We start from the raw sequence: 20318 nt of genomic DNA on the forward strand, positions 1-20318 counted from the left end.
ATACAGAAAAAGAGAGAGAGAGAAAGAGAGTGAGAGAGAGAAACATCAATGTGAGAAACACTGATCGGTTGCCTTCAGCACAGGCCCTGACTGGGGATCAAACCTGTAACCCAGGCATGTGGCCTGCCCGGAAATTGAAGCAGCAACCTTTTGGTGCACATGACAATGCTTAACCAGCTGAGCCTCTCCAGCTGGGCTGGGTGTACTTTATTCAGATAAAAGCTATTCTGTTTTTTCAAACCATGCGACAGACATGTATTGAGTACCTACTACGTGTATGCTTGGTGAGTAGACCTGGACTCAAAGAGCTTGCAGTGCCTGGGTTGATGAGATGGGTAAAAAACTAACATCACCAGGCCCTACCTGGTTTGGCTCAGTGGATAGAGCACCGGCCTGCAGACTGAAGGGTCCTGGGTTTGATTCCATTCAAGGGCATATGCCCAGGTTGCGGGCTTGATCCCCAGTGTGGGGCGTGCAGGAGGCAGCCAGTCAATGATTCTCTCTCGTCATTGATGTTTCTATCTCTCCCTCTCTCTTCCTCTTTGAAATCAATATAAATATATTTAAAAAAAGAAAAAAAACCAACACAAAAAACTAACATCACCAGGCCAACAAAATGAGGATTAGATAGAATTTCAAGTATTCTCTTTGGGGTGTGGAAGAAGGTATAGTTTGATAAGGCAGTATTAAACAAGGTTTTTTGGAAGAAGTGGCAACCAATTTAGCTTTTATGTAAGACAGATCGAGGGTGGTGGAAACTCAAGTGATGGTCATTCCCAATGAGGCAGTGGCTGTCACAAATGCACGAAGTTTTCTGTTTGTAAGATGCCACAGTGGAGGAGTGAGGGAAAGCCTAGGTTGGCTCAGGAATGGGGCTTATAATGGAGAATTTGCTGAGAGGAGCTGGTCACAAAGTAGACTACTTTCTCCAGGCCTTTCCGTTGTTCCTCTAATGCCTCCGTTTCTATATTCCTTACAGCCCCTGGCTACCTAGATCTCATTCTGTGTTGTGTCAACAGCTTTCTTAACATGTGGCTCCTAATGGGAGATGCACATTCTATCCTGTGCTGATCTCTGCAACAGAGTATATTGGCGTCAGTACCTTCTTTGAGGAAAACACGTTCTCAGTATTTTAGAGATGAATGTTCTTGGTAGTTTTACTGGATGTCACCATAAAGTATGGGACTAGTTTTTCCTGATGTTCATTGTTGTAGTTATTGTCTTTGTCTGTACTCTTTTAATCAGTTTGTCAAATAACTGATGGAGTAGAAAGATTAGGGCTCTGAATCCCAGCTCCCACTCCTACTGGGTAAGTTTGGGCAAACAGCTTCATATCAGAACCTCAGTTTTCTTTTCTATAAATTGAAGGTGATAATCATAATGCAAACATTTATACCATGTGCCAGTACTGTTTTCAATGTTTCGTTTTTATTACTCACTTCACCCTGCTAGATAGCTACTACAATTATCCTCATTATGCAGATAGAGGAGACAAAGGCACAAAGAGACTAAATAACTTTCCCAGAATTATACAGCTGGTGATTGGCAGAGATAGGATTTGAACCTAGGCACTCCGATCCCAGAGTCCATGCTCTTACACGCTGAGCTGTACCACCCTGTGGGCCTTTTCAAGGACTGAGTGAGCAAACGGTCGGGAAGTGTCTGGCACAGGTGTGTCGTAGGGCCTTCATGATGGTCAGCTCCTTCCCTTCTCCCCACTCTTTCCTTCATCAACTGTCCCCACCCTTTCCGACCTAATCTCTCATTATTCCTTTTCATAGAACCTCCTACTCCAGCCGGGCTTATGTTTCCGCTAGCTCCTGCATACAGTTTGCACATTCTCATTGTAATGCATGCCATTTACTACCTCGTCCCCCAACCCTCACGGACTTTCATAAGCGTTACTTTCTGAGTCTTCATTTCATGCTGGGCACAGTGGTGGGACCGTATGTAAAGAAGATCCTCTGCGAAGAACTCGGCGCCCCTGCCAACTCGGCAGTCAACTGCATTCCTCTGGAGGACTTCGGAGGCCACCACCCTGACCCCAACCTCACCTACGCAGCTGACCTGGTGGAGACCATGAAGACAGGAGAGCATGACTTTGGGGCTGCCTTTGATGGAGATGGGGTGGGTATAGGTCCCTTTAAGTGAACTCTGAGCCTGATCCTACAGAGGGGGTACGTGGGCTGCACCTGCCTGACCCTGTGGGCCTAGTGAGTGAGAGTCAAGATCTTTCATTGCACCTGGGGTCAGGGCTAAATAATTAAAAGACCTTCTCAAACAGAAATAAGAGTCCTTGAAATTAACACATATTTTCTTTTTTTTAAATATATTTTTATGGATCTCAGAGAGAGCAAGGGAGAGGGAGAGAGAGATAGAAACATCAATGATGAAAGAGAGTCATTGATCAAATGCCTCCTGCACACTCCCTCCTGGGAATGGAGTCTGCAACCCCGACACATGCCCTGACTGGGAATCAAACTGTGACCTCCTGGTTTACGGGTCAACCCTCAACCACTGAGCCACACAGGCCGGGCTACCCATATTTTAAATTTCATACATTTATGTTTGCTAAGAGTGGCAGGATATTTAGGGCCTTGTTATGATCTAATGACTACTGATTCATGAGTGGCCGAGTTCTAGATACCAATCCTAAGATAGGTTTCTATTCTCAACTAGCAGCTAGCTATTTATTCAATCTCTGGAAAGTATTTTGGAAATATAATATCCCCATTCATTCATTTACAATAGCTGAATGATGAAACTATAATGAGAGCATTAACCTTTTTTTTAAAATTTAATAAATTTTTATTGTTCAGATGATTACGATTGTTCCTCTTTTTTCCCCCATAGCTCCCCTCCACCCGGTTCCCATTCCACCCTCTGCCCTTACCACCCCCCCACCACTGTCCTCATCCATAGGTGTAAGATTTTTGTCCAGTCTCTTCCCCCACCTCCTCCACCCCTTTCCCCCTGAGAATTGTCAGTCCACTCCCTTTCTATGCCCCTGATTCTATTATATTCACCAGTTTATTCTGTTCATCAGATTTTTTAATTCACTTGATTTTTAGATTCACTTGTTGATAGATATGTTTTTGTTGTTGATAATTTTTATCTTTACCTTTTTCTTCTTCTTCCTCTTCTTAAAGAATACCTTTCAGCATTTCTTATAATACTGGTTTGGTGGTGATGAACTCCTTTAGCTTTTTCTTATCTGTGAAGTTCTTTATCTGCCCTTCAATTCTGAATGATAGCTTTGCTGGTTAGAGTAATCTTTGTTGTAGGTTCTTGCTATTCATCACTTTGAATATTTCTTGCCACTCCCATCTGGCCTGCATAGTTTCTGTTGAGAAATCCGCTGACAGTCCTATGGGTGCTCCCTTGTAGGTAACTAACTGTTTTTCTCTTGCTGCTTTTAATATTCTCTTTGTCTTTTGCTCTTGGCATTTTAATTATGATGTGTCTTGGTGTGGTCCTCTTTGGATTCCTCTTGTTTGGGGTTCTCTGCGCTTCCTGGACTTGTAAGTCTATTTCTTTCACCAGGTGGAGGAAGTTTTCTGTCATTATTTCTTCAAACAGGTTTTCAGTATTTTGCTCTCTCTCTTCTTCTGGCACCCCCATAATTCTGATGTTGGTATGCTTGAAGTTGTCCCAGAGACTCCTTACATTATCTTCATATTTTTTGGTTCTTTTTTTTTTTTTTTTTTTTTTTTTTGCTTTTCCCATTGAGTGTTTTTTGCTTCTTTGTATTTCAAATCTTTGACTTGATTCTTGCGATCCTCTAATCTGCTGTTAGATCTCTGTATAATATTTTTTTATTTCAGTCAGTGTATGCTTAGTTTTCATGTTGGTCCTTTTTCATATCCTCGAGGGTCTCGCTAAATTTATTGGCCTTTTCTAGAAAATTCTTGAAAAACCTTATAACCATGGTTTTGAACTCTATATCCAGTCATTTGCTTTCCTCCATTTCCTTCATTTGTGATCTCTTTCTTTGTCTCCACATTTTGGCTGCTTCCCTGAGTTGATAGAGTGCCTTTGTGTGCTAGGTGTCCTATAGGGCCCAGTGGCTCAGCCTCCTCAGTTACCTGAGGTGGACACTCTTGGTGCACCCCTTTGTGGGCTGTGTGCACAGTCTTGTTGTAGTTAAGCCTTGATTGTTGTTGGTATCACTGGGAGGAATTGACCTCCAGGCCAATTGGCTGTGAGGATCAGCTGTGTCTACGCTGGGAGAACTTCTGTGCTGGAGACACCCTTATGAGACAAGATTTGCAAAAGCCTCTGTGCTCAGCTTGGATGGGGCGGAGTCTCAGGGCAGAGCAGACAGCACCGATTTCCCGTCAGCCCTGCCCTAAGAGGCCCCTGGGTCTCAGTGTCCCACGGTAAATCGCTGCAAGCACCTCTGAGAGAAAGCCACCCTCGAGTTTTGCCCACTGCCAGACAGTCCAGTTTCTCCCCAAATGAGTCTGGGTCCCCAGAGTCTCACCCGGAACTGGAGTTCAGTGCAGTCGGGAGCTTTTGTCTCCCTCCCACTTGGGAAAGCCAGCCGCGCACTCAGCTGCCAGTCCTCTCCATGCACGCATCTCAGTACCTCTGCCTCTGAGTCTCAGAGGTGCTTGTGCTTTTCTCTTTCCTTCTAATTGTAGAATTTCCACTCAGCCAGCCTTTCTGTGGTTCTGGATGATGTCTGTTTTGTCTTTTAGTTGTAGTTTTGAAATTGTTGTGCGAGGCAGCAGTTTAGGTGTTTACCTATGCCACCATCTTGGTTTCTCTTGAGGGCATTAGCCTTTTATTCCCTCTCTATAATTAAGATTTTTAATACCCACTCTTTTATTTACATTGGTGAACGTACGTATAGCAGACAAGGAGGAAATGTGTTTTAGGTTTGTATTCTTGATATCTCAGAAATAATAGGCACTACACATGTCTACTTCATTGAAAATATGTATATTCTTTATTGTTGCTTGTTGTTCTTTGACATTAGCTAGATTTATTATTTTCCTAAAATATAAATTTTCCCATATCAAAATTTGGGGAAATTGAAGGGGTCTGGAGCAGACACTGTTTTGCAATGCATCTTTCTGAGGCAGAGCATGATGGGAGTTTCTCTTTCCCGTTTTCTAGAACTTCCTGCATATCAGGCACCGAGGAAGCAGGGATGGTGGCAGCATGCCCTGTTGGTTCTGCACCAAATGGACAGGCCATGATTTAGAAGCCCTTCCTTGAAGAAATCTGCTTTTTCCCTCAAAGGATGCCAGACAGGCCTACCAAACTGTAGCCAACATTTTCATTCTTGTTTCTGTCTCTCCTGTCCTCTGGAGAGAGGTGATTGGTTCCAGGGTTTGGAAAAGGTCTGGGAGGTTAAAGTCAGCCAGCCTCTGGAGGGAGAACAGGGTATTCGGTTGAGAAGGAGCTGGCTTGCACTTTCATTGAAAACAGTTTTAGCTCTTTGGCCCAGTGGTACTGTACAGATCCATTCGAAACAAAATCCAGTGTTTAGAACCCACGCTGAATAAATGTATCAGTTTTAAGTTTTATAATTTAAAGTTTCCATCCCCCCCTCCACCTCCCACCATGTGGGATAGTTTGATTTCTTCCACAGTTTGACTAAAATCTCTTCCTTTAAAACCCCTCTCTTTCAAAGGATCGAAACATGATTCTGGGCAAGCACGGCTTCTTTGTGAACCCTTCAGACTCCGTGGCTGTCATTGCTGCCAACATCTTCAGCATTCCATACTTCCAGCAAACCGGGGTCCGCGGCTTAGCACGCAGCATGCCCACCAGCGGGGCCCTGGACAGGTAGGTCTCTCCGTTCTTTTAGCCCTCAGCAGGCCCTTTTCTGTGCTTGGAATACACTTCCTCCCCTTCCAGCCAGGGCATCTGATGCTAAATAAGTGCTTATTTTAGGAAGGAATGGGTGAAGTTTTTTCTGGGTGAGATGTTCCATCTCTGTGATCCCTTAGCATCCTGCACTTCTTCCACCCCAGCATGTACCACACTGAGTTCTGGTAGCCTGTTTACTTGACTAGCTGCCCTCCTGGACTATAAACTTCTACAGGGAAAAGACTGACTAATTCACCATCCTAAACTCCACCTGACCATAGTGTGCCTAGCACGTAGATAATAGGGGATACACACACACGCAGGCACACAGTTTAGAAAATGAATGATTGAATGTTAATGAATAAATGAATGGATGGCCCTCCCACTGTAGTCAAGATATTATTCTAAAGAGCCACTTCCTTTAGCAGTGTGCAGAGCGTGGGGAAAGAGCAGTTTGAAGTAAGATCAGTGTTTCAAAGAAGCATTCCTCATCCCTCCCTCATTGGATACCCATGCACATACAAACACAGCAAATGTTCACTTATCAAAAATTGAAATAAACTGAAAGCTCGAATAGTTTAAAAAGTTACATTCAGTTTTTATGGGAAAGGACCCAGTGACAATTAACAGTGGATATCTGTGATTTGCTTATTTATTTATTATATATAACCTCATTTATAAAGGCTTTTAGGTAGATTATAAGATCACCTCTAAAATTATTGAAAAATATCAGTAATAAATAACAAATGAGGGCCAATCAGGGAGAATGTTAACTAGAACGTTAGGTTCCCAGTAAATGCTGAATGAGTGAATAAAGAACAACTGAATGAATAAAAGGCCAGAGCAGGTAGGAAAGCAGAACGCATATATCTAGGCTCTTATAATAATAACTAATATTAATTGAGAATTACCTAGACACTGAGTACTTGATATGTTATAAGTCATTAATTCTCAGACCAACCTCATGGGGTAAATGCTATATAAACCCCACTTTACAAGTGGGAAAACAAGAGGGACAAAGAAGTTAAGTCACATGCCCAAGGTCACCCAGCTAGTAAAAGGCTAAGTCAGGATTTAAACCCAGAATCTTCGCTCCTAGCCACTGGGCCGTGTAGCAGTTTTCTATTGTGGGTTTTGTGTGTATGTGTGTTACAGAATAGTGCTGACGTCAGCTAACAAGAGAATAATGATTAATATTCATATAATGGTTTGTGGTTTACACAGTGCTTTTTAACATTCACCATCTCAGTTGATCCTCACAGCAATCTTTATTTTTTCTTGTTAATCCTCACCCGAGGATATTTTTCCATTGATTTTTAGAGAGAATGGAAGGGAGTGGGAGAGACACAGAGAGAAACATCGATGTGAGAGAGACACATCGATTGGTAGCCTCCTGCACGAGCCCCGACCAGAGCCAGGGACTGAGCCTGCAACCTAGGTACATGCCCTTGAGCCTAATTGAACCTGGGCCTCTTCAGTCCGCAGGGCCAACACTCTTCACTGAGCCAAACAGGCTAGGGCATAGCAATCCTTATTTTTAAGAAGAAGAAACCAAAAAAGAAGCTAGCTGTCTTGTCTAGGACCCCACAGCTAAATAAGAGCTTGGATCAGAACCCAGGGCTTCTGCTCTGCATCCTCCATCTAAAGTCGTGAGCTGGTGTGTGGCCACATCACTGTACATTAGACCTATCAGGTCTTGAAATACTTTCTGCATCATCCAAGAACAGTTTAATTCCAACTTCTGGAAAAATTGATAATCCATATACAGAATCACAATGGAAACACCTCATTACCCAGAGAAAAGTTCATTGTGTTTCACAGTTTTCAAAATCTTAGATTTCATTTTCCTCAAATGTTAGAATCGAAACTCGACACTGTTTTGTTAGCAGCAGGCACGCGCTCTGGAAAGCAAACCTCACTAAAACAGTGAATGAAATGTGGTAACTTCCTGTTCAAAGGGCAAGGCATCTAAAAAGAAGTCACTTAAAGAAAGTTTTAAATAATCTAAAGAAGTATAGGGAGAAGTAAAAGCTGTGTTGGAGGGGGCAGGGGACCATGGCTCAGTGTGGATGAAGCTGGTGCAAATGGGAGAGCCTGCTGGGCACTGTCTTGTGGGGCCTTCTATTGAAATGAAAGGAACATTCGACTGGCAGCTGAATAGCAGGCCCTGGGCATCCTGGCTGTGTGACCTTGGGCTGATCACATAACATTCTGCGCCCTGTTTCCTTCTCTGTAAAATACTGACCTCCTAGACCCAATATTCTATTATTTTGTCATTATAAGTACATCAAAACACCATTCTTTTGTTCTTTATAGAATAGTTATAGATGTTGACTGTCTCCAAAACACGTGTGTTTAAATAGCCCCCAAAACAAGCTTTCACATTTTGCTCCTGTTGCTTCTTCTAAGATATTAAAGTCAGTGAGCTGAACTAATTCTTTCTTCTTCCTCTTCTACCCCCTCCTTTGAGTCCACATAGAATAGCCCATTGTGCACAAGTTTTCTCTGACGATTTTCCACCAATGCTAAAATTGTGTCTACCTCTGAGCAGTGCTAAATGGGACCCTTGATTACAATAATGGTTGCTATTTTCCCTCCCTCACATGGCTATGCTAACAGTCCTGCTGTGATGTAACTCTGATTTCATGCCTTTGAAGGGTGGCTAATGCTACAAAGATCGCTTTGTATGAGACCCCCACTGGTTGGAAGTTTTTTGGGAATTTGATGGATGCCGGCAAACTGTCCCTTTGTGGGGAGGAGAGCTTCGGGACTGGTAAGTGCGCAGCCCTGCGCTACCCCTTTCTTTTCCTGTCAACACTATCTGCAGTGAAACCTTAGACTGCTAGGGCCGCTCTGAAATAGCAACGGTAGCTGATGTGTCCTAAATCAGGATGCAACTTATTTATAACAACCCTGATGAAGTGTACACATTTGAAAAGCGGCAAGCACGTTCAGCCAAGGAGGGCTAATTTTATTTTCAGGAGGATCACATCTACCGAGACAGGAAGCTTGGGGGCCTCCTCGGCAGCCTGGTCATTGAGTCTGTGGGGACTTAACAGAGTGATAAACATATTTTTCTTCCCTCAGTGGTCAAGGAAACCTTTATAAATGTTTTCATTTCTAGGAAGAAATATGGTAGAGCGAGTCAGTTTTTCATTTTTATTTAAGGGAAGGTTTCAGCACAGCATTAAATCATTCTCTTTAATAGGCCCAGGTTTTCTATAGCAATGAGTTATGATTTATTGAGGTTAAATGAAGGGAGACCATTAGCGTTGAACTAAGTTGCTAGGTGATCAAGAAATTAAAACTACTTTCTTGACCATGAGGATGTATGTGTAAATTGTGGTACAATGAAAGAGTGGGATGTGGTATGCTTAGGAGATGTCCCAACACCCTCAAACCCCACTTTCTGTGCTCTCCCTCTTCTTTGCCTATCCGATGTTTACCTGAAGTCCCACCTCTGTGACCTTCCCCATTACCCTATCCTATTACATCGATCTCCCTTCCTTTCCAAGCATCCATTTCAGTGTGTGGCCCTTTCCTACGTGTTAGTCTCCAGCTAGGTTGCAAGGTACTTCAGTGGCCATATTTCTTCTCCTCCTATTCCCTCTACCCCATATTTTGAAGTAAAAGGACCAGTCTTCTTTGTCCTTCAGTACTCTACTTCCATTCTTTAGCAAAGAAAAGAAGACCAAAATCTAGTGTTCTATGAGTCTTGCCATTGAGTTGCAGTTCATTTGAGGTTAAACAGAATAGAATGCTGATTCCATTTATTATCCCACAAGTCCTGGGGTAGGGTGGGAATTTTGAGACACCTATTTATAAAGTTACTAGAGGCCTGGTGCCCAAAATTCGTGCATGGGGCGGGGGATATCCCTCAGCCCAGCCTGCACCCTATCCAGTCTGGGACATCCCTCGCACAATCCAGGACTGCTGGCTCCCAACTGCTTGCCTGCCTGCCTGCCTGATTGCCCCTAACCACTTCTGCCTGCCAGCCTGATCACCCCCTAAACACTCCCCTGACAGCCTGATCGATGCCTAACTGCTCTCCTGCCAGCCCGATTGCCCCTAACTGCCCTCCCTGCTGGCCTGATTGCCCCTAACTGCTCTCCCCTGCATGCTTGGTTGCCCCTAACTGCCCTCCCCTGCCGGCCTGGTCACCCCTAACTGCTCTCCCCTGCCGGCCTGGTCGCCCCTAATTGCCCTCCCCTGCAGGCATGGTTCCCCCCAACTGCCCTCCCTTGCCAGCCTGATCGCCCCCAACTGCCCTCCCCTGCAGTCCTGGTCACTCCCAACTGCCCTCCCCTGCAGGCCTGGTTGCACCCAACTACTCTCCCTTTCAGGCCTGGTTCCCCCCAACTGCCCTGCCCTGCAGGCCTGGTCCCTCCCAACTGCCCTCACCTGCAGGCCTGGTCTCCCCCAACTACCCTCTCTTTCAGGCCTGGTTCCCCCCAACTGCCCTCCCCTGCAGGCCTGGTCTCCCCCAACTGCCCTCCCTTGCAGGCCTGGTTGCCCCAACTGCCCTCCCTTTCAGGCCTGGTCCCTCCCAACTACCCTCCCCTGCCAGCCATCTTGTGTCCACATGGGGCGGCCATCTTTGACCACATGGGGGTGGCCATCTTGTGTGTTGGAGTGATGGTCAATTTGCATATTACCTCTTTATTATATAGGATAAGCAATTTAATATCCTTGAGGGAGTGGCAATACTTCTTGGTAATGAATTGGCTTGATAGAATTAGAGGGTATTAAGAAAGATGAATGAGTTGTAGCATTTGACAAAGTGTCCACAAAGAAGGCTGGATGATTTCCCAAGGTTCTAGGTCCACTTAGGGTACCACTTAGTCCTTTCCTAACTCATAAAATATGGGTGATGCTACATTACTCCACAGGACACTAAATGAATACCCTGTGAGGTGGTCTCCTCCGATGAAATTCCCCCTAGTGTTACCCAGAGCAAGCTTGGTACCAGTCACTCTTCTTTACAGATGAAGCTGTTTTTGAAGGCAAACACCTTGTCTAAATCTTTGGTGTTCTAACTCCATGTACCTGTTTCAAATGAAAGAGAAAAGTCTAGAACAAGGTTTCCCAGGGTGTTTGGAAGTCTAGAACAAAGTTTCCCATGAGAGGGTTCTGAGTTCAGTGATGATTGGGAAAATTGGATACACCTCTCTTTATTGGCAATTCACATTATTAGCACAGGAAGATTCCAAAACATTCTACTGTAAGAAATCCTGTCTGTATAGTTTTAGCTAAACATAGTTAAGTGCCTTCCTCTTTTTTTGTGTGTGATATATCTAGTAATTTGCTCCACAGGGCCATGTGGGAATCACTGGTCAAGGTAAGTCAGAGCCCTGGAGCCAACTAGGCATCCCTGGTATTGAGTGGCTGGGGATGGGCCTGAAGACGGGACAGCACAAGCTGCTCCTCTCTCATGTAACAGGCCTGCAAGGACTGGAAGGCAGTCCTCAGGTTCTCTCTTCTCCAGGCCACCCTCATGCCACATTACTTATATACCCAGCTCCAACTTCTGGGTGCTCCCAAGTTCACCAGTGCTCCTTAACTTAGGAAATCAGGTGCACACTGAGCCTCCAGGGTTGACTGGCAGGTAAGGAATAGAGTGGGATGATTATTTCCAGGGAACTGGGCTCTGAACTGTGCTTGATAGGACCTTCACTTATGTTAGCTTTTAGGACATTTTATAATACTGTTTGGCCCATATAATGTTATAGATAATCAAACCCCTTTAAGTTTTTTACTCAAGAGCATTTGGCAAGAAAAGTTTCCCATGTGACATTTGTGGAATTGCTTTCTTTAAACCCAAGTATTTGACTTAAAAAAATATATATATATTTATATATTATTGATTTCAGAGAGAAACATCGAGGATGAGAGAGAATCATTGATTGGCTGCCTCTTGGATTCCCCCTACTTGGGATCAAGCCTCCAGACCGGGTCTGTGCCCCAACTGGGAATGGAACCATGACATCCTGGTTCATAGGTCAACGTTCAACCATGGAGCCACACCGGCTGGGTCCAAATATTTGACTTTAAATTTCCTGTTAGCCTTTGTTCTTGTTTATTCATTTGTCAATCCACTAAACAAATACTAAGTGCCAACCATGGTTCTGTCTTCCCTTAGATATCTTTTTTTATTCAAACAGAATGCATCATGAGAAGAATCCGCAAGCTCTTTCTCTCTCTTTTTGAAAAAAAGATAATTGTTCTATAATATTTCTGAGATAAACATTTTAGAAATCAGACTGGATAGCCATGGGTCTCCACTGCTGTGAATGAATGTAGCTGAACTTATTTCATTTCTGCTCTCCTAACTTATAGAGGAGTTAATTTCTACCTACTGCATCCCTTGATGGCAAATGTTTCTAACAATTCCTTTACACAGTTTCTCAGGGTGGATATTAGTGATTCTAAAAGCTTTGAAATATTTGAATTCTGTAGCTTGAGTATAGGGTCATTTATGTCTGCATTTTTCCAGGCCAGATCAGAGGCAGTTTCTTAGGCGAGCCTCCCTAACCTTCCAGAGTGGGTCAGATCCCCATGGCACCACACACTTACCCTTTGTTGCACGTATTGCAGCTGTAATTTTTACATTTATTTATGATTACTTGATTAATGTCTTCTCGCTCCACTAGATTATAATTTCCACGAGAACAGGAGCCACATGTGTCTTATTCTCCACCATATCCCCCAGAGCCTCCTATAAAGCCCAACACATAATAGGTGCTCAGCAAACATTTGTTGAATGACTGAGAGAATTCATTTGGCACCCTCTTTTTTAAACAGAATCCTGGTGTTAGAAAGGAAAGGACTTTAAAAGTCACCCGATACAATTTTTTTTTTATGTGTTGCTGGAATCATAAGTGACCAGTCAGTGCTCTTCTGCTTAAATACCCGCCTCAGTGGAGAATCTCCACCTCACCCCTTGCAGCAGTCTGCAGTGCTTCTGGGCACTCCCAACCACTCACATTCCATAGTCCAGAGTTGGGGACCCAAGGTCTTTGTGAGAAGAGATGAGCTTTTATAAAAGAAAAAGGAAAGTTTACTTGCAAAGAGGTACAAAGGAGTCAGACTTCAGAAGAACTGGCTCACCAAATAAAACAAACCACTAGCATTTAAAAGCCCAAGCCCTGATATTACTAATGTTACCAACTATACATTAATTTGTTTATGTTGGAGAAACAGCAACTATCTCACTGGATTATTGTAGCCAAAGAGGCTGGGACACTCCCTCTGACATCAGCATTACAAACACTAGGAATAAAGGTGTGTTTTTGTTACGGATTCAGACATGGGCACTAGAACTAAACAGCATGAACCTGTTATTTTAGTTGATCTCAGGGTACAAAGTTATTTTCCCCCCTAACTGTGGATGATGATGTACATGTTTATACACAACTAGAGGCCCGGTGCACGAAATTCGTGCACGGGGGCAGGTGTGTCCCTCAGCCCAGCCTGCACCCTCTCTAATCTGGGACCACTTGAGGGATGTCCGACTGCCCGTTTAGGCCCGATCCCACTGGGCCTAAACGGGCAGTCGGACATCCCTCTCACAATCCAGGATAGTTGCTGGCTCCCAACTGCTCGCCTGCTTGCCTTCCTGATTGCCCCTAACCACTTCTGCCTGCCAGCCTGATCACCCCCTAACCACTCCCCTGACAGCCTGATTGATGCCTAACTGCTCCCCTGCCAGCCTGTTTTCCCCTAACTACCCTCCCCTGCAGGATGGTCACCCCTAACTGCCCTCCCCTGCAGGCCTGGTCACCCCTAACTGCCCTCCCCTGCCAGCCTGGTCCCCGCCAACTGTTCTCCCTTGCAGTCCTGGGTCCCCCGCAACTGCCCTTCCCTGCAGGCCCAGTCACCCCCAACTTCCCTCCTTTGCCGGCCTGGTCACCCCTAACGGCCTTCCCCTGCAGGCTTGATCACCCCCAACTGCCCTCCCTTGCAGGCCTGGTCCCTCCCAACTGCCCTCCCCTGCTGGCCATCTTGTGGTGGCCATCTTGTGTCCACATGGGGTCAGTCATCTTTGACCACATGGGGGCAGCCATCTTGTGTGTTGGAGTGATGGTTAATTTGCATATTATCTTTTATTAGATAGGATGGCAAAGGGCAAAGTGGTCAGTTCTGTTCCACCTTGAACTTTTTGGGAAATTGGGAAGGTCAAAGAAAGTGAAGCCACTGAATAGAATAGAATGTCACTGCTTTTGAAACTCTTCCTCAGGAAAATGGGGCCTTGGGAAAGGGAAAGGGAACCAGGTTGAATATCAAATGATATCCCATGGAACTATGCCAGTAAATTATGATCTGGCCAGGTGTAGAGGTTAGCATCATTTTCCCCTGTCCCATCTTTAAAAGGTCCTCGTGCCGATGCATAAGAGTGATAACTTGAAGAGGTGCACCATTCGTGCTTTGCAAATTTCTTTTAATTTACCTCCATGAAAAGACCTTCATATTTGTACTTCTTTTCATCAATTCATTCCTCAAATATTTATGGAGTTTCAGCTGTACCCCAGATGCTGGGTGATGCTCTGGGGACACAGTGTGGTCCTGGTGGAGGGCTCTGTGGAGTCCATATTTGGGGAAGGAAGTCAGATCCTGGCCAGGTAATAACAGGTGTGCAGAATGATAGAAGGCAAATACAGGGTGCACTGGGAGCTTTAGTCTCAGGCACCTCACTTGTTTCTGTTGTGTAGAGGATCAGATTTTCTATCTAGTTCTCTGCCTGTTCTAATCTGCAATCTCTTGAGCACATTTCCCTGTAGGTAAAAACCCCAAAGGAAGGTTAGCGCATCCCATCTCTGAAGTTCCCACAGAGAATACCCCAATAGAATGAGGCTAATACCCTAATTATAAGAAACTCAGTTCAATTGTTACCTGCACACCTGTCTCCCTCACCTGTATGTCTGTGCTCATCTGTGAGGGCAGGGTCTTACTCACCTTGACATTGTCTCATGTACTTGGAGCATGAAGGCACTCATTCCTATTTCTTGAGTATAAAATGGAGTTTGGGTTAAGACACAGTTCCTGCTCGTCAGATGCTTACTATGTTTCTCCATAAGAAACAAAGTTCCAGGGTCAGTCCCCAGCCAGTGCCGGATTGATTACTAAGTGGAAAGTTTGGGGGTGACTGGGCGGAGCCCCTCTGGGGCTGGTGTGATCTGGAAAAGGCTTTCTGAGGAGCTTACGTGCCTTTCAGAGTAAAGTCCTCTGTGCAATGAAAGCCAAAGAGGACAGGGCTCCTAAACCTCCCAGCCAGTCAACTGGGGTCTGACCACTGTTTGGGTAAAACCTTATTGAGAGCTGACTGTATGCCAAGCACCAGCCGGGGGCCACTCATGGTCTAGGGTGGGGTAAGCAGAGACAGGCTGGGATGGAATACTGGTAAGCACAAAGGGCGAGAAGGAAGGCATGCTGGATTGAGTAAAGTTTAAAGTAATTGTAGAAGTTGCTAGCCAGGTACATGTGGAATAGCAATTTCCAGGCAGAGAGAACAGCATATTTAGGAGGCTGCAGGAGAGCTAGAGATGGGCAGAGAAAGTGAGATACAGAGAGAAAGACAGAAATACAGACCCTAGAGCTTTCACAGAACTCCGTGTAGCTCTATTTTTGCTGCCACGTCCCTATCCGCAGGCCTGTCACCGGGAGGGAACAAGAGCCAGGTCCCTTCTGAGATGCCTAGACTAGTCAATGGAACCTAATCCCTAAACCGTTAGCTTTTGGCTCCCTCTGCAAGAGTTGACATTTTTCTTGGCTGAGACTCAGAATGTGCCCTGACTGAGCTGAGTTTATACTTATCACAAGGTGCTGATTAGGCTGAAGTCAAGTGACAGGTGGTTGAAGATGCTGAAAGAGCAGAATTCCCATGTGCTCCATTGGTCCCTGAGCTAGACCACGTAGGAGGAGACCTATGTGAAACCCGCAGCCACTTTGTGTCAGCGGGGCCAGTGGTGCTTGCTGACAGTGCTCTCCTTCTCGCAGCGAAGTGAGCTCGACTTCGCTTAGTTTATTTTAAATTTAAAAAAATCATGTCAGTAATTCACATTTATAATAGGAAAATTAGATAAGGAAGAAGAGAAAAACATTGTAATCCCACTGCCAGAGCAAAGAGCATATTGAATTGTATTCTTTCATTTTCTTCCCCAAATGTACATTTAAAAACATCATTTTTGAAAACTTAGTAAGGTAGTGGAAAACTATAATTTCCCCTAAACTTTTTTTTATTGGTACCCTTATTCATAATGGTATCCTATATTTATGTAAGTACTTAGCAGTTTATAAAATATTTCCACTGTATCACAGTAATGCCTTAAAATTGTGTGAGAAAGGGGGCTTTATCCCCATTTTATAGTTGAAGAAACCGAGGTTCAGAAAAGTTAAGTGACTTGTCCAAATGTCAACAGCTTCTAGATAACAGTGTCAAATTTAGGTTTTCTGATTCTTACATACAAAGCATCTTCCATTGAACCACAACTGCCACAACTGCAAAAACAATAGCTTGAGGAACACCCTTTTCTCAGTAGTAACTTGTCATCATTCATGAGAACCTCAGGAAAATGAAATTTACCCAGACTTCCTGAGTATTAGAGTTTTGATACATCCAAAGTGATCAGTGTGATTAATCAGAATTTCCAAAGAGACTGTGGATCACACAAATAGAATAGAATATTTGTTTATGTTATCCAAGGCAGGTATTTTGTATATAACATTAGGTGTGTGATTTAGTTATTTTCAAGTACTTGATCAGAGTTGGGCAAGATTTTTAGATTTTCTTTTCATTTTCACATAAAAGAAACCTAAATTCTTTATTTAGAGCAGGAAAAGCACAAAGGAACATTGCCTCCTATTCTTTCAGTATAGCCTAAAACAAAACAAACAAAATAAAAGAACGGGAAAAATAAAAGAAGGAAGGCAGAAAAAAAATCTGAAGAGTGCACAGACAAGTAATTACAACCTATACGCTTCTGTGATGAATTCTCAGTATGTATAATGGGAAGTTGCCAGGATCTTGCTTCCCAGCATTATTATAAAACACTAGAGGCCCGGTGCACAAATTCGTGCACCAGTGGGGTCCCTTAGCCTGGCCTGCGGGATCGGGCCAAAACCAGCTTTCTGACATCCCCCGAGGGGTCCTAGATCGCGAAAGGGCGCAGGCCAGGCCGAGAGACCTCACCGGTGCACAATTGGGGCCAGGGAGAGACGTGGGAGGTTGGGCCAGCGGGGAGGGACTGCGGGAGGGCACCAGGGCGTATCCGGCCCGTCTCACCCAGTCCCAATCGGCTGGACCCCAGCAGCAAGCTAACCTACCAGTCGGAGCGTCTGCCCCCTGGTAGTAGTGCACGTCATAGCGAGCAGTTGAGCGGCCTTAGCATATCATTAGCATATTACTCTTTGATTGGTTGAATGGTCGACCAGTCGACCAGACACTTAGCATATTAGGCTTTTATTATATAGGATATCATTATTTGCAAAAGCTCTAAGAGGCAGAGAGCTAACTTTTTATTCCTTGAAATAGCCGTAAAGGCAAATAAAAATCCATAGATAATAAAATTAGGTAAACATTTCCAAAATATGTTATACAATGCACTAAAAGTCTTGCTTAATGCCTCTAGTTTTGTCAGCATACAGGTTTTAAGAACTGTTATTTCTAAAAGTAGTAACTTATAGAAGAGAAAATCTTTTGAAAGAAAAAGTTGTGTGTTTTTATGAGCTGAAAGAGAGAGAAAATGTTGGAGTAGATTAATTAATTGACTAATTTATTCATGCACTTCTTCACAATTAGCTATTTATACAATGTTTCATGTGCTATGTTAATTAGCAGACTGAGTTACAAGGATAAATAAGAGATGCCTCCAAGAAATACATGGTTGGTGGGATGAAAGATTCATAAGTAGATGACTGAGGCTCAAGGAAGATGGGGCTGTACCAGATGTTTTGAGCAGGTCACTATCAGAGAAGAGAGAGGAAATAGCTCATAACTGTCTATGGAAGCTGGGAGCTCGTCTCAGAGATGAGAGGATACTTGAGCTGGGTCTAAAAGGATGAAGAGGAAAGGGAAACAAACCTACCATATGCCTACTACCTAGCTAGCATTGTGCTAGATACTCTGACAATTCTAAGAGGAATAAGACCCAGTGGGGAGTCAAGAAAGGCAGACAAGCCCATATAATTCAAGGCATGATAATATGCAAAGCACTATTAGAGAGGGATCTTATGGAGTCCTATTCAAAATCAGAAAGTAGAGCTCAACATTGTTTTTTTGTTTTGTTTTTTAAGAATAAGGACGTTTATGATAAAAAAAAAATGAGAGTTCTGTTCCTCATGGACTCTTGGTAAAGGATCTCCATGCATATAAGCACATCCAAAGTATTCAATTTGTTATTCTGGGTAAAGATTTTAGTGGGAGACAGATGTACCATAGCTTATTTAACCAAATTCTTATTGATTAAAGAAAGAGGTCTTAAAATTGGAGTAGCTGGATCCCCAAGTAGGTCCATTAAGGCTTTGATATTTTTTGCCAAATTGCTCTCCAGAGGACTGTACCCCTTCCAGAAACCCCATGTTGGAATCCCATTCCCCTCACCCCTCTCCCAATACTTGGTGTTCTCATTTTGAAATCTGTGGCCATTTGTCAAGCAAGTGGCAGTTTCTTATTGTGGTTTTAACTTTATTTTTCTCAAAAAAACAGTGCTAGCTTTTTATTATATTAATTGGGAACCTGTATTTTTTCTTTAGTGAGTTGTGTATTTATATCCTTGGCCTGTTTTTCTATTGAGGATTTGCTTTTTTCTTGTTAAATATAATAATTTTTCTATTCTGAGTATATTAAACATCTACTTTATATTGCAAATGTGTTTTTAAAAAATATTTTTATTGATTTCAGAGAGGAAGGGAAAAATATTTCTGTTGATTTCATAGAAACATCAATGATGAGAGAGAATCATTATTGGCTGCCTCCTGCACGCCCCCTACTGGAGATCGAGCTTGCAACCCAGGCATGTGCCCTGACCAGGAATCGAACCGTGACCTCGTGGTTCATAGATAGATGCTCAACCACTGAGCCACGCTGGCCAGGCTGCAAATGTGTGTTTTTTAAGTTTACAAATGACCTTTTAATTTTATCTATAGTAGCTTTGCTAGTAGAAATGCTAATCTTTATTTAGACTAATACATTGATTTTTTTTCTTTATGAATTCTGAATTTACATGTATTTATTACCTCCAAGATTTTAAAAAAAAGCATTTATATATTTTTATAGTATTTAAAGGTTTCCAATTTTTACATTTGAATATGCCATCCATCCATCTTTTTTTTTTTTTTTTTTGGTATGTTGTTTTATTGGGGGGAAAAAACCTGAATTTTTTTTTTAACTATTTAGCTACTTATCCAAATACTATTTAAAAAGTAATCCATTTTTTTCCTACAGCCCTGAAGATGTACCTTTCTGATATATTCAAGTCTCAGACAGGTTTAAGCCTCTTCCTAGGTGCTTCATTTTGTTCCATTAAGCTATCAAATTATTTTAATTATGAAAAAAATTTTATGGTCTTATTCTCTGCTATTTTTTTATATAAGATTTATTTTTTTTCACCACTCACATTAACACTTTATCATTACTATATCAAATTTCACCAGATTATTCCACTGACATTTTTATTGACATTTGCCTTAAATTTTTAAAATCACTTTGGGAGGCATCAACTTCTTTTCAATATTATGTTGCTTTATTTAATATGTGATTCCTTCTGTGTACCCAGGTTTTTCAGTAAAGCTTGAATTCCTCTTTGGCTGGATCTACATGTTTACTGTTGAGTTTATTCCCAAGTGTTTTAGAGAAATTGCGTTTCTCACAGCTGTTTGCTCTCCCCCCACCAGGTTCTGACCACATTCGTGAGAAAGATGGACTCTGGGCTGTCCTTGCCTGGCTCTCCATTCTAGCCACCCGCAAACAGAGTGTGGAGGACATTCTCAAAGATCACTGGCAAAAGTATGGCCGGAATTTCTTCACCAGGTAAGCCACAGCCTGGCTGAGGTAGGGTGGGGAAGTAGGCAGAGAGAATTCTCATGCATACAAATTCTTTCCTGTCTTAACCAATAATAAAACTCTAGTTCATCCAGCCTCTACCAATTGGGGATTTTAAAAATAATTCAGTCTGGTCAAGATGAAGTCAGCCTTTATGTTATCCATAAAGAATGAGACTTACAAAATTTAGTTAACATTATTCAAAAGAATAAATGTTTTTAAAGCCTTTTAATGTGCCTCTCAAGTGGACATGATAACAGCGTTGGATTTAGATTCAGAAAAATGGATTCAAATTTTATTTCTGCCCCTTAATAGATTGGGAAGTCATTTAACCTCTCTCTGTACTCAGTTTTCTCATTCGTAGAAATGGAAATAACAGTCCAGCTATTGAGTGAATTAAATGAAATATGAATCTGAAAGTGTTTTATAAACTCTGGGGCACTAAAAGTACGGAAACTTTTTT

The 20318-nt window shown here is 43.0% G+C and overlaps 1 protein-coding gene across 2 annotated transcripts in view; it reads left to right on the forward strand.

Moving 5' to 3' along the window:
* PGM1 (phosphoglucomutase 1) overlaps nt 1-20318 on the forward strand; it is a 61239-nt gene that overhangs the window by 32035 nt on the left and 8886 nt on the right. For both annotated transcript variants that reach the window (XR_013959971.1, XM_080656915.1), the window contains exons 5-8: nt 1937-2127; nt 5642-5796; nt 8478-8593; nt 19708-19843. Coding sequence is in view for 1 of the 2 variants with exons in the window: in XM_080656915.1 (XP_080513041.1) it covers nt 1937-2127; nt 5642-5796; nt 8478-8593; nt 19708-19843 (598 nt within the window). In the remaining variant the exon portion in view is untranslated. The remainder of the gene's footprint in view (nt 1-1936; nt 2128-5641; nt 5797-8477; nt 8594-19707; nt 19844-20318) is intronic.

The sequence above is a fragment of the Plecotus auritus genome (genome assembly GCF_963455305.1).
Source record: "Plecotus auritus genome assembly, chromosome: 2".
Lineage (NCBI taxonomy): Eukaryota > Metazoa > Chordata > Mammalia > Chiroptera > Vespertilionidae > Plecotus > Plecotus auritus.